Source organism: Phocoena sinus, chromosome 4 (genome assembly GCF_008692025.1).
Source record: "Phocoena sinus isolate mPhoSin1 chromosome 4, mPhoSin1.pri, whole genome shotgun sequence".
NCBI classification, from domain to species: domain Eukaryota; kingdom Metazoa; phylum Chordata; class Mammalia; order Artiodactyla; family Phocoenidae; genus Phocoena; species Phocoena sinus.
This window is the reverse complement of record NC_045766.1, coordinates 12,637,101-12,652,079: the sequence shown is the minus strand read 5'-3', so window position 1 is coordinate 12,652,079 and position 14,979 is coordinate 12,637,101. Positions and strand designations below refer to the sequence as shown.

The 14,979-nt window shown below is 42.3% G+C and overlaps 1 protein-coding gene across 2 annotated transcripts in view; it reads left to right on the top strand.

Moving 5' to 3' along the window:
- The window catches only part of CPNE4 (copine 4), a 630,526-nt gene that overhangs the window by 416,180 nt on the left and 199,367 nt on the right, over positions 1-14,979 (top strand). For both annotated transcript variants that reach the window (XM_032629818.1, XM_032629817.1), the window contains one exon: positions 13,387-13,566. In XM_032629818.1, coding sequence (XP_032485709.1) covers positions 13,387-13,566 — 180 coding nt within the window. The remainder of the gene's footprint in view (positions 1-13,386; positions 13,567-14,979) is intronic.

The following is a 14,979-nucleotide window of genomic DNA, read 5'->3' as shown; positions in this document are numbered from 1 at the left end:
ATTTGTTGTAGAGCTGCTTTGACGGTGCTGAATTCTCTTAGCTTTTGCTTGTCTGTAAAGCTTTTGGCTTCTCAATCGAGCCTGAATGAGATCCTTGCTGGGTAGAGTAATCTTGGTTGTAGGTTCTTCCCTTTCATCACTTTAGATATATTGTGCCACTCCCTTCTGGCTTGTAGAGTTTCTGCTGAGAAATCAGCTGTTAACCTTATGGGAATTCCCTTGTATGTTATTTGTCATTATACCCTTGTTGCTTTTAATAAATTTTCTTTGTCTTTAATTTTTTTCAATTTGATTATTCCATGTCTTGGCATGTTTCTCCTTGGGTTTATCCTGTCTGGAACTCTCTGTGCTTCCTAGACTTGGGTGGCTATTTCCTTTCCCATATTAGGGAAGTTTTCAACTATAATCTCTTCAAATATTTTCTTGGGTCCTTTCTCTCTCTCTTCTCCTCTGGAAGCCCTATAATGCGAATGTTGGTGTGTTTAATGTTGTCCCAGAGGCCTCTTAGGCTGTCTTCATTTCTTTTCATTCTTTTCTCTTTATTCTGTTCTGTGGCAGTGAATTCCACCATTCTGTCTTCCAGGTCACTTATCCATTCTTCGCCTCAGTTTTCTGGTATTAATTCCTTCTAGTGTATTTTTCATTTCCATTATTGTATTCATCTCTGTTTGTTTGTTCTTTAAGTCGTCTAGGTGTTTGTTCTTTAATTCTTCTATGTCTTTGTTAAACATTTATTGCATCTTCTTGATCTTTGCCTCCATTCTTTTTCCATGGTTCTGGATCATCTTCACTATCATTATTCCAAATTATTTTTCTGAATGATTGCCTATCTCCACTTCATTTAATTGCTTTTCTGGGGTTTTATCCTGTTCCTTCATCTGGTACATAATCCTCTGCCTTTTCATTTTGTCTATCTTTCTGTGAATGTGGTTTTTGTTCCACAGGCTGCAGGATTGGAGTTCTTCTTGCTTCTGTTTTCTGTCCTCTGGTGGATGAGGCTATCTAAGAGGCTTGTGCAAGCTTCCTGATGGGAGGGACTGGTGGTGGGTAGAGCTGGGTGTTCCTCTGGTGGGCAGAGCCCAATTAAACTTTAATCTGCTTGTCTGCTGATGGGTGGGACTGTGTTCCCTCCCTGTTGGTTGTTTGGCCTGAGGCAACCCAACACTGGAGGTTACAGGCTCTTTGGTGGGGCTAATGGTGGACTTCCGGAGGGCTCATGCCAAGGAGTACTTCCCAGAACTTCTGCTGCCAGTGTCCTTGCCCCTGCCATGAGCCACAGCCACCCCTGCCTTTGCAGGACACCCTCCAACACTAGCTGGTAGGTCTGGTTCAGTCTCCTATGGGGTTACTGCTACTTCTCCCTGAGTCCTATGCACACACTGCTTTGTGTGTGCCTTCCAAGAGTGCAGTCTCTGTTTCCCCCAGTCCTGTCAAATTCCTGCAATCAAATCCTGATAGCCTGCAAAGTCTGATTCTTTAGGAATTCATCCTCCTGTTGCCAGACCCCCTGGTTGGGAAGACTGACGTGGGGCTCAGAACCTTCACTCCAGTGGGTGGTCTTCTGTGGTATAAGTGTTCTCCAGTTTGTGAGTCACTCACCCAGCCTTTATGGGATTTGATTTTATTGTGTTTGTGCCCATCCTACTGTCTCATTGCAGCTTCTCCTTTGTCTTTGAATGTGTGGCATCTTTTTTGGTGAGTTCCAGTGTCTTCCTGTCAATGAATATTCAGCAGTTAGTTGTGATTCCAGTGCTCTCACGAGAGGGAGTGAAATTGTCAAGACTCTCAAGTCTTGGACGACCTTTCCCGACCACTCTACAGCTGTGACAGAGAGATGAGGTGGTGGGACCATCCTGTTAATAACCAGCATCTGAGTGAAGTGCAAACTGCTTTACAGTTGTGTGGGATTAGCCTCCAAGCTCCCTCATGAGGAGGATCTGACAGGAGCTACAACTCGGAGTGACCTGTCATGCAGTCCCTTCCCACCCCCATGTTGGCAGGCTCTGACTTCCTTCAGCAGATAGGCATGAGTTTTTTCAGGCAGTTTCTGATCATTTGATGTTCATGTGCCAGCTTACAGCTGGAGTCTGGTAGAAGGAAGTTGATTTAGGATTGACAACACAATTTATGTTTTAGACTCTTCTTATGTTCTCTCTGCTTAGAGCATCCATATTTCTCCTATCTATTCCAAAAGGGACCAAGCTAACTGGAAGAAACTTGAAGAGAAAAATATAAAGACGGGGGGAAAGAAGGTGTGAAGACAGAAAGAGGCATGCTGGACCCTCACAGTCACATCAAAAAGCCTTTTCAGGGTGTGTCACACAGCTGAAGACATTAAAGATTCTTTTCCTGTCAAAGAACATTTGGAGTCTTGAGTGTTGAGAAGGGCTCTGCTTGAAACCATTATATGCAGAAGGTACCTGAAGAGATGTGTCCTCTTCAAGAGAGATGGTCATGTACCAGGAAAGAGCTTTAATGGGAATCCCAAGTGGCCCTATCACTACAGCTGAGTGACCTTGGGCACATTAACCCCTTTGACCCTATGTTTTCTCATGTATAAAATAGTGAAAATGGGATGGTTTATTGGGATGATTGAGTGGGACAGTACATGTGAAGTGGTTAGAACAATGCCTGGGGCATTTTAAGTGTTCAGTAAATGTTCCTTATGATCTATTACTGAACACAGTTGATGAATAGATGTTGAGGCTAAGAGGAAGTTACCACATGAATATGGTAACCAGTTTTCAGTCTCTTAAAAGACCATATAATTCATTCATCATGAGCCACCAGACTGGACACAATTTTGCCTGCCCTTGGGATTCTGAAGTCTCTTCCAGAAGAAACGTTAATGACACAGGTAGAGTTGTGTGGGCAAAATTCAAGGGATCAGCAAGGGATGATGAGATGCTCTGGGAGTAGCAACAGTGGGAAGGTACCACTGGACTTTATGGGCAGGTGTGGAAATGGCAGTGTTACTGGAATCCAGTGAGAGCTGGAGGCTTGCAGGAAGGGTTACTAGGAGAGGACTGTGGGGGTGAGGGGACATAGTCACTGCCTAAAACTGCAGCATGGGGCAGGAAGGGGGCAAGCAAAACACACTGAGCTCTCTTTCTTCCCACTTTCTGATCTCCTACCGATGCCTCCTATTGGCTGAAGAGGCAAGTTGGCAAAGAAACCCTAATAAAGCAATTCATGCAGCCAGTCTCCTGGGGAACAGAGCAGAACAGAAAGATCTGCAGATGCAAAGGAGACTAATCACCACATTCACTAACTCTCGTTTCACATTTTGAGAATGTGGCAGTTAATGGAGTGCTCAGTTGGATAATCCATCTAGTAAATCAGCTCACAACTTCGTTATTTCCTTTAGTCTTCCTATCCTGTAACAAGATGAGCAGCAGTCAAAATGGCAGCTCCCAAGGAAGAAGAAGCTTTCCAACACACAGTCTGACCAGGAGGTGGGGGTGCTCAGAGTAGATCACATGGTTCTTCTGGTCGCCATGCACCTTGGGGCTGAGCCATAGCAGCTGGTAATATAATATTACTGGTCCTCAAACTGAACTGTGCATTCGTTAAGATTTCTAAACCACGTAGTTTAAAAATCTTAGTCTGTTAAGGCTGCTATAACAAAATACTATAGACTGGGTGGTTTATAAACAGAAGAAATGTATTCCTCACAGTTCTGGAGGCTGGAAGTCCAAGATCAAGGCAATGGCAGATTCAGTGTCTGGTGACAGCCTGCTTTCTGGTTAATAAACACTTAGCCATCTTCTTGCTGTGTCCTCACATGGCAGAAGGGGCAAGAGGGTTCTCTGGGGTCTCTTTTATAAGGGCACTAATCCCATTTGTACGCACTCCACTTTTGCCACCCTCATGACTTAATTATCTTCCCAAAGCCCCACCTCCTAATACCATCACACTGGGGCTTAGGTTTCAGCATAGGAATTTTGGACCATGGGAATTAAACCACACATAGACACTCATGTTGGGGAAGAGGAACACCTAAGGAGGATGCAGAGGTGCATACTTGAGACCCCTGCCAACAGGGGCTGAGGAGGACAACAAAGGAAGAAGAAGACCCAGGACCCATCCCTGTGGCCCTTGAGAACTCTGAAGGTACCTCTAGGTGATGCTCATTTCATTCACTTCTGAGCCCCACTCTTGGGTGAGGTGACGTGGCTCTGCTGTTTACTCTGAATAGCACAAGCCAGGGCTGAGTCCAGTGGTTAAAGGACTGTCTCACTCCAGGTCCTCCAGTAGGTTAATCCCCAGGGCTCCATAAACAGAACCCAGCTCGCACAAGAGGCCCTGTTCCTTGACAGCCAAGTGAAGTGCATAGCAGAAAGATAAGGCAGGGGTGTTGGGGGGTGGTCAATGGATTGACTTTTGTAACCCTGGATCACTTGTTCAATTTAATCTATAGAGCATTTGAAGATTTTGCCATGGGGTGGGTGAGGAGTGCCTCTTCAGAGGTGAAACTGGATGCTTCTTGAGAGAGGTAGAATAATGTGTAGTTTACTAGGACTGCCATAAGAAACTACCACAGACTGGTGGCTTAGATGACAGAAATTTATTGTCTCACAGTTCTGGAGGCTAGAAGTCCAAGATCAAGGTGTTGCCAGGTTTTGCTCCTTCTGAGGGCACTAGGGAGAATCTGTTCCACACCTCTCTTCTGGCTTCTGGTGGTTTTCTGGTCATCTTTGGTGTCTCATGGTTTGTAAGTGCATCACTCCAATCTCTTCCTTCATGTCCAAATGGCAACTCCCTGTGTGCATCTCTGTGTCCAATATCCCCTATTCATAGGACACTGGTCATATCAGATCAGGGATCCACCTCACTCTAGTATGACTTCATCCTTACTTCTAACTTCTGTAACAGCTGTATCTCCAAATAATATCACATTCTTATATACTCAACATATGAACTTTGAGGGACATAATTCAACCCATAATAAATCATAAAGTAGAAAGAGTATATATTTTGAAATTGGAGAGACTGAGTTTGATCCTTTCTTTTGCCACTGCTTTTCTGATGCAGTATTATTTTATCATTTACAAAATAAGGATGATATATTTAATAGACTTATTGGTAAAATGATAAGTCATTGGTAAACTGAAGTACTATTTTATGTATCACCAGTTAACAAAAATATACTTTCAGTTAAACAATGGCATGTCATTGATTATAACATGCATCCCAATTTTTAAAATGTTACATTGTGAAAGAAAGTTTGTTTTAAAGTTAATGAAGATAAGGACTGAGAATAACGTGTAAAATACCTTCTACAGGAACATAAGAAGGTGAATGATAAAGGTACATCATTTTTCCTCTCACCCCTTTCCAGGAGAAATTTAAATAATTTACTAGGCAAGGGTAAAAATTCCTAAGGAGGTGACTTCTGTGAAGTGTGTTATTCATAATACAACTATTATGATTGCTTCAAGTAGGGATGTCTTCTGGAGCTTCTCTCTTAAGGATCCCACTCTTTATTCATATCTTGGCTAGTAAGTCCACTAGCATGGTCTAAGACCCAAAGACCCTTGGAGAAGTTTCTCTATTTGTTTTGCTGGGATTGAATGTGGATTAGACAAATAGACACCACTAGCTTTGAAGAGTGTTCAGTTCTGTGTTGATTAGGACTAACCTCCACATTGTAGGGTATTTAGCATCTAGGGATGTCACCCCATCGTTGTGACAACCCCAGATGCCCCTATACATTTCCACATGTTCCCTGGGAAAGTGAGTATTGCCCCCATTGAGGATCACATGTGTCCAGGTGAGAGATCAGCCCAGGATGTTATAATAAGAGAAGGAGAAGCAAAGGTTGCTGAATACTCAGGTATATTTTCACTCTTAGGACCTGGTGAGCAGGAACCGACTGTGAGGCACACCAGTCAGGCAGCCAGAAATGATGCAAGCATGAAGACATAGCACAAAAATGGCATCAGGAATCTCAGGTTCCCACAGGTGACTTCGTTTTGCATAACCAGCAAAATGTTACAGTGTTAGTCCTATTCAAGTAGAGAATCCACTTACAATGAAAATAAAAGCCATATTTCACTAGCACCAACCTCTCTCCCCCTGTTGAGTGATTTTAAGGCCAGCGACTTGTTTGTTGCAGCTGTAGGGCAAACCTGCCAACCCCATGGCCAGGCACTTGAAATCAGCAGCCACAAGCAGCTGAAATTGAATAATGCTAATTCTGGTGACTCAGTGACTTATTATGTAAATTTTATGTGGTTTAATATGTCCCTTTGGAAGTTACATGGTTTGAAAAATTGTCTGTAATCAATCCTTTATTTTTGATCATAACATTATCCATTATTTATTTAGAGAAAATTAGTTTCTCCTCACCCTCACTAAATAAATATTGAGCAAATATTTAAAGAATATCAGTTTGAAATAATATCTAATTATACGCCGGCCCTGGGGGCCTTCACGTCTCTTTCTGACACATGATGTCACTCTTCTCCAGCCCTGTTATCCTTGGGATAGGGGCCTGTACTTCTCTAGGAAACCTTAGACCATTCAGTGACTGACATCAGTTTTGGCTCCTGACTTTACCTTCTCCCCACTTCTCCATCACATTGTTTAGCACTCACCTCCCAATCACCTCACCTCCTTTGCCTATGTCAGTCCCAGCCCTTGGGACCCTCTGGGAACAGATGGCCATTCTGTGCATAGTCTTGAACTCTTTTTGGTGACCTTGTCCCCTACACAGTTCAATCTCCGTGGGCAGTGTTCAAGGCCCCCATTGTACCTCCAGTATGCCCAGTGGACAAACCAGATCTCCAGAGACACAACTACAGCCTCATTCACTGAATTTCCCCAACAGTTCCATATCTTATGCCTGTTGTCTGGTTTGTACATTACTTTGAGCAAGAGGATTTAGGTGAAGAAGCTTCAAATTTGCATGACTATATAGCATAAAGATGAAAAATCCTACTTCTTGCAAGCTGTATGATATTGGGAAAGTTATAGGGTCTCTCTACCTCCCAGTAAAGGGAATAATAATAGTACCTACCTCACAGTGTTGTCATAAGGATGAAAAGAGAGTGCCTGTCAGAAGATTTGACCATACATTTCACCAAAGAAGACAGATGGCAAATAAGCATGTGAAAAGATGCTCCACATCATTAGTTATTAGGAAAAAACAAATTAAAACCACAATGAGATACCACTACACACCTATTAGAATTTTAAAAGTTAAACATATACCTATTTCACTCCTGGAGAGAAGAAATATATGTCCATACAAATGCTTGTACATGAATATTCATGGAAGCTTTATGTGTAACAGCCAAACTGGAAACAGTCCATCAATGAAATATTACTCAGAAGTAAAAAAGTTGAACTGTTAATGCACAAACAATGAATAAATCTCAAAATAATTACACTGAATGAAAGAATAAAGACAAAAAGACTACATAGTGTGTACAATTAATTGTATGTAATTATAGAGGATACAAACTGATTATGGTGACAGAGAACAGGCTGGTAGTTGCTTGGGAACAAGGGCAGGAAGGGGTGAGAGGAAGAATTACAAGGGGGCATAAAGAAACCGTAGGGGGTAATGGGTGCCTTTACTTGATTGTGGGGTTGGTTTCACAAGTCTATACACATACCAAAACTTACTGAATGGTGCACTTTAAATAGATGTGGCTTATTTTATGTAAATTATACTTCACTAATGCATTTTTAAAAGTGAGTGCCTGTGACACACCAGGCCTTCCATAAGCATTAACTATTATAAACTTTACTGTTCTACTGAAAAATGTTTTAGACGAAATTCTTTAAAAGAACATCTCATCCAAAGCAATATTCAATGATTGATTCTATCATCATATTATAACCCAGCTACCTTTTTTTCTTTCTGTCTAGGGATGCTCATGAAGAAACATGAATTAAGAAAAATAGTCCATGAGGATATGGGGAGGGGGAAGGGGGAGCTGTGACAGGATGAGAGAGAGTCGTGGACATATATACACTAACAAACGTAAGGTAGATAGCTAGTGGGAAGCAGCCGCATGGCACAGGGATATCGGCTCGGTGCTTTGTGACTGCCTGGAGGGGTGGGATAGTGAGGGTGAGAGGGAGGGAGACACAAGAGGGAAGAGATATGGGAATATATGTATATGTATAACTGATTCACTTTGTTATAAAGCAGAAACTAACACACCATTGTAAAGAAATTATACCCCAATAAAGATGTTAAAATAAATAAATAAATAAATAAAAATGTGTTCCTGGGAATGTAAAAAAAAAAAAAAAAGAAAGAAAGAAAAATAGTCCAGACTTTGAGGTCAAAAAGCCTGAGCTCACTGCCCACTCTGTCATCCAGTACTTTGTACTGACATCTGACCTTGATTTTACTCATATATAAAATAGTATAAAGCTGCATCACATGATTGCTATAAGAACCAAATAAAAAAATGTGTGTATGTTCTTCAAACCATAAGCAACACTGGCGTATCAGTCATTACAACTGCAGAGGAAAGAAGTGTTGACAGTTTTGCAGACTGGGTAACAGAATGAAAGCAAGATTTTTAAAAACCTTTACAAAAAAAAAAACCTCACACAAGAGCAAGAGCTAGACCCTCCATCTCTTCAGTTCCTTTACTCTGATATTCCCATATTCGAATTGCCTAGAACACCTTTAAAAATACAGATTTTGGGGATTCCCTTACTCCTATTGAATCAGAACCTGGAGTATAGGGATCAGGAATCTCAGTGTTAAGGAAAGCTGCCCCATTGATTCTTTTTATTATTATTAATTTTTATTGGAGTATGGTTGCTTTACAATGTTGTGTTAGCCTCCACTGCACAACAAAATGAATCAGCCATACACATACAGATAATCCCTTCCCTTTTAGACTTCCCTCCCATTTAGGTTACCACAGTGCATTAAATAGAGTTCCCTGTGCTATGCAGTATGTTCCCATCAGTGGTCTATTTTATACATAGTATCAATAATGTGTATGTGTCAATGGAATATTACTGAGCCATAAAAAGAAATGAAATTGAGTTATTTGTAGTGAGGTTTGTGGACCTACAGTCTGTCATACAGAGTGAAGTCAGTCAGAAAGAGAAAGACAAATGCCGTATGCTAACACATATATATATAGAGAGAGAATTTTCAAAAAAAAAAGGTTCTGAAGAACCTAGGGGCAGGACAGGAATAAAGACGCCGACATAGAGAATGGGCTTGAGGACATGGGGAGAGGTAAGTGTAAGCTGGGACGAAGTGAGAGAGTGGCATGGACTTATATATACTACCAAATGTAAAATAGATAGCTAGTGAGAAGCAGCCACATAGCACAGGGAGATCAGCTCAGTGCTTTGTGACCACCTAGAGGGGTGGAATAGGGAGGGTGGGAGGGAGGGACATGCCAGAGGGAAGAGATATGGGAACATATGTATATGTATAACTGATTCACTTTGCTATAAAGCAGCAACTAACACACCATTGTAAAGCAATTATACTCCAATAAAGATGTTTTTAAAAAATGCAAAAGAAAAAAAATTTTTGAATGGCTACACAAATAAATAAAGAAAGAAATAATGTACATGTGTCAATCCTAGTCTCCCAGTTCTTCACACCCCACCCCTTTCCGCCTTGGTATCCATACATTTGCTGTCTACATCTGTGTCTCTATTTCTGCTTTGCAAATAAGATCACTTATACCATTTTCTAGATTCCACATATATGCGTTATTATACGATATTTGCTTTTCTCTTTCTGACTTACTTCACTCTGTATGAAACTGTCTAGGTCCATCCACGTCTCTACAAATGACCCAATTTCATTCCTTTTTATGGCTGTGAGCCAGCAATCCCACTACTGGACATATACCCAGAGAAAACCATAATTTAAAAAACACATGCACCCCAATCTTCATAGCAGCACTATTTACAGTAGCCAAGTCATGGAAGCAACCTAAATGTCCATCAACAGATGAATGGATAAAGAAGATGTGGTACATATATACAGTGGAATATTACTGTTGCCCCATGATTCTGATGCAACCAGCAGCACCAGTCAATGGCTGGTCCTTTGGAAACAACTGCCTTGACCTTGACACCTTTCAATGAGAAACACCAGCCGTTCTAGGCTCTATTGCTCAGGTTAAACCTGTCTTCAGTCTCCAGAAAAGAATGCATCTTCCATACAGACTGGGAATGCAGAACGTTTTGAAACATCTGCGAGTGTTACGAGCATTTCCCCATCACCATTCTCCTCCTAGTCCTGAGCATCCATACTCAAGGGTCTCAATGGCCCTGAGATTATCCTTGGAATTATCTATCTTGGTAATGCAAATGTTTGTTACTTAACTTCTTTCCAAGCCAATCCTCTCCCTCACAAAACAAAGTCATTCAGTGTTGCCTTGGATGGTCCACCTGAGGTGTGGTGTGATGTCTATGTGGGATGAGCATTTGAAAATCAAGAAGTGAGAAGAAAATCAGCAGGATTAATGCACATCAGCCATTTGCGCCCTTTGGGGTGGTTAAAGCAGAGAAACAAAGACTAGAGTTTCCATCTTCTGTCTTTTATCATCTAAACCTGGCTAGGACTCTGCTCCTCTAGACCTGAGGAAAGAACCGTTTCTGTTTCTTGAGAATCCACCTATAAGTTACTTCTTGGGGATTATTTCAAAATCTTCTACTAAAAGGCACCACATGAATATAATTAAATCTCTTATCATATGGCTTATGATGCTATGAATTTGGACCAAGTGTTGCAAAAATGCCTCTAGAAGTCAGGCGGGGGAATTCATTGAGGGTGAAGAGCTTGGAGAATGGAGAATGAATGCCCATCTGAATGGGGCAGCCCCCAATGGTTGCCATGTATGAATGTAGCCCCAGGTTGCCAGATAATCTGATTTTTTTCCAAAGGGAGGGCGATAGAAATAGCGTCTCTTTTCTGTTGGCAAATTAAGAGAAAACTACATTTAAGTAGGATGAATAAAACACCTCTAGGTCAGTATGAACTGCAGACTACCAGTTTGTGACCTCTGATTTTTACTATTACTCAAAAGCATAATCTCTTAATAAACTGAAAAAAACTATGCCAATACAGTAAATCCTTATACCCACACAGTTAACCAATAACATATGCAATCCTTCCCCACCAGAATGAACATTTTAAAGGATATAAAACTCAGCTCAAATAGAAGCTGAGTCTTCACTGGAAGAGTCAAATAACCATTGGTCTGTACAGTAGCTTGTTGTCAACTGCTAATCAGCAGTGGGTTGGGGTTTAGTTTTTCTGTCTCTTGCACAGGGACATAAAAGGACCATATTCTCCTCCTCACAACCTGGATCATTCATCCCGCCAGGAATAGCAGATGGTGTTCCTTACAGGGTAACCCTCTCTCACACAGGGCCCTGCATAGGAAGGGACAGGGACATGGACCAAGCCCTGAACTCAAGAGTGTATCCAATTTTCTTTGCTGGATAACATTTACACACATGATATGGTCAAAAATGGTTTCCCTCATTTTACTGAGAAATTTTCCTTGTACTCTAATGAAAGTGGGGTGATGTTTTTCATAGTTTGTGCTAATGAATGACTCTTGGGAAGTATCCAATAAACTGTCGACTGAAAAAAATTGCACAGCCTAAAAGTTGAGAATTATGTTTTATTCAGAGGACATTCTGAGCACTTCAAGCCTGGGAGACAGAATCTCAAATAACCCTGAGAGACTGCTCCCAAGAAGCAAGGTGGGGAGCCAGGATATATAGGAGTTTTTGCAACAAAGACCAGGTAGTGGGAACATCAAAAGATTATTCTTAATTAAAGAAAACCATATATCTCAAGTTAATGAAATTTAGTGCTTTTCTATTTATGGGAAGATGCAAGAGTCTGGGCTCACTGAAATCATTCCTTTGATATGCACCTCAGCTACCTGGGGCCTGTATCCTGCTTCTCTCCATCCTGAGTCCCCTCAGGGTGCCCCGTCGGGGTGGCTGCAGTGGCTGAGGGCTTGACAGCCGGCAGCCCATTTGTCTCCATCCTGAGTTCCCTCAGAGCTCACCATCAGGGTGGCTATAATGTGATGGCTTGGTGGCTGCAGCATCCTTTGTTTACTGATATGGCGGACAATATTTTTCATTCACAAAATGATGTATCTATTTAAAAGCTGACAGTTCATGTAGGCTGCAATTGACCTATAAAATATGAGTGATGGATATCTCCCATTGAGAGATACTGTAGGATCTTGGGTTATCTGTAACTTGGTCCTCTAAGGCTTCACAGAATATAAATGGTGTTGAGTATTCTTACTTGGGACAGACGTGGAAGAGAAGAACTTTAGTGGTGGGGGTACGAGCAGAAAGCAGATGGCATGCCCAGAGTTTCACTCAAAGAGCTAAACTCTTCACACAGGGACTCTTTGCATGTGCCTGGGCAGGTGTAAGGGAGCTGAAAAAGGATGGCGAGGCAGCAGCAGAAAGCCATTACCACCCCTCTGTCTGAGGGTCAGGACTGTGTCACCAGATCCTGGCGGCAGCTCCCTCTTGGATGGAAGTCCCTAGCAGACTTGTGTGTGTAGAGGGGCAGAGGCACTGCCCATGTCCTTCTGATCTCCTGCCAAGTCTCCCCTCTGGCTGCCTCCACCCAGAACCCAGAGGTCAAGGGAGCCCAGGAAAGTCAGTCCATAAAAGTCAGCCTCCAGGGGCACAGAGTGTGGCAGAAAGTGAGAGAGAAATGGAGAGTTATTACCACAGAAGGCCTGGGAAATCTTCGCTCCTGGAACATTAGAGCACAAAGGCACTTTTCATCCTCTAATCCTCTAACCCTCACTGGTTGATGAGGAAACTGAGGCCCGGGGGACTGAAATGACTGAGTCAACATGTGTAAACCCAACAAAAGGCACACTTGAGACCACAGGCAGTTATCTTCATATCCCTTCTCATGCCTTTCCCCTTCAATATGCTGGGATTCATGAACTATGACACTCATACTAGAGTAGTGTTGGCTAAAATGGGGCTTCTACATGGTCATTTGCCCGGACTGTGCCCCTCAGACTTCAGGAATAGAATACAGATTTCTTTTCTCCTGAACCCAAACGTGCCCTCAGACTCTTTCTCATCCTGAGGCTCCAGGCAGCCCCTAATAATCAATCCATCTTTTTGCCCTGTTACTTAACAATACAAGGTGCTCTAAACCCTTAAATACAAAGCTCAGATTATTCTATGATTTTCCTCCTTGAAACATGGCTTATTCTCTGAAGATGCATCCTTGAAGACATCCAAACTGCTCATCCTGTTGACTTGGTGGAGGGCATTGACAGTTTGGAAGGAGACAGAGCACTGTAAGATGAATCCTCATGAAGGATAATGATATGAAGCCCTGATACCTGATGGGTTTTCTCTTTCTCTCTTCTGCAGGTTGACAGAACAGAGGTGATTCGCACCTGCATCAACCCAGTGTATTCAAAACTGTTTACCGTGGACTTTTATTTTGAGGAGGTGCAGCGCCTGCGGTTTGAGGTCCATGACATCAGCAGCAACCACGATGAGCTGAAGGAGGCTGACTTCTTGGGTGGCATGGAGTGCACACTTGGCCAGGTGAGTCCATGGTGTCCTTCCTCCCTTTTTGCCTTCTGAGGGCCTTTCTCCCTTCTTTTGTCCTCTCTCCTCTCATTCAACCCTTGCTTTCTTTCTGCTGTTGATTTTATTTTCTTTAAACATGCAGCATTTCGTGATGTTCCATGCACTGCCATGTCCATTATATTCAACATTATACTTACATCTGGATGATGCTGCAAATATATTGTGTTACTTATCTTGCAAAGTTAATCATTTTTGCTTTCTGAATTCATTCATTCTGTCAGTCATTTATTTAACAACTATTTATGGAACACCTGCTTTGCTCCGGTTGAGTGTCTGCTATAGCCTTATCCTGATACATCATAACCTTCCATCTCCCAACTCAACTATGGGAACAGCCACACAGGGAGTATCCCCGAGTCGTGTGTATTCCAAGCCTCTGGTGCCAAAAATAGCCCAAGAGAGGGCTAAATAGGTATTTGGTGAATGAATAAATGCTTTACTTAATCCTCACAACAATCATGGGAAATAAACATCATTATTATATCCATTTGTCAGTGAGAAATGAAGACTTAGAGAGGTAAGCGACTTGCCTGAGGTCCTGCACTAATGAGGGCAGAGTTACAACCAGGTGAGCCTCACTCCACACCCCATCATCTTGCCTTTATTACACCTTTCCTTTTTCCCTTCCCTTACTGCTGTACCCAGAACTTGAGTAGGTGCTGAGGAGAAATCTAAATGAAGAAATAGTCCCTGTGCCCAAGACTAATTGGAGAAGGCACAGTATATGCCCCTCAGATAGAGCCATTCATGATGCCCTCTAAGCCATCATGAGACAACATATCCTGGGCTCTGTACATAGGGTTGTGGGCCTGCAGGGAAGGGAGAGCTTTCTGCTGGGGAGAATCAGAGAAAGCATTGTGGGGCCAAACTTTGAAAAAATATGGTCCGGGGATTGAAGGAGAAGGAGGAGGGAAGTCTTTCAGGCAAGAAAACAACAAAAAGCATAGAGGTCAGAGTAACCATGCAGGGCTAAGGGGCGGGAGGACCAGCCAGTCTTAATCATGGTCAGATGCTAATTTACTAGGAAACGAGTGCAGCTTAAAATTCAGAGCCCCTCACTTGCGTGGACCCTTCCAAAGCTCCGTGTCACGTTTTTATTTGTAGTTTTGTACTTTTTTCATGAAGAAGGATTCCAAATTATATAAACCTCACAAAACCTGAATTAATCCCATGCAGAGGTAAGGGTCTTGTTTAGGGATTAGTAAGAAAGAGTCTGCCTGGCAGAGAGATGGCAAGCATGCATGTTTGTTTGCTATTTTCACCCTGCCTCATGCCACTTGTCACTAAAGGAAATTCCTCCCATGTGAGCACTGACAAAATAGACAAGCCCTCAGGTACCCTTTTCCGGCAAATATAGTGATTGATTTC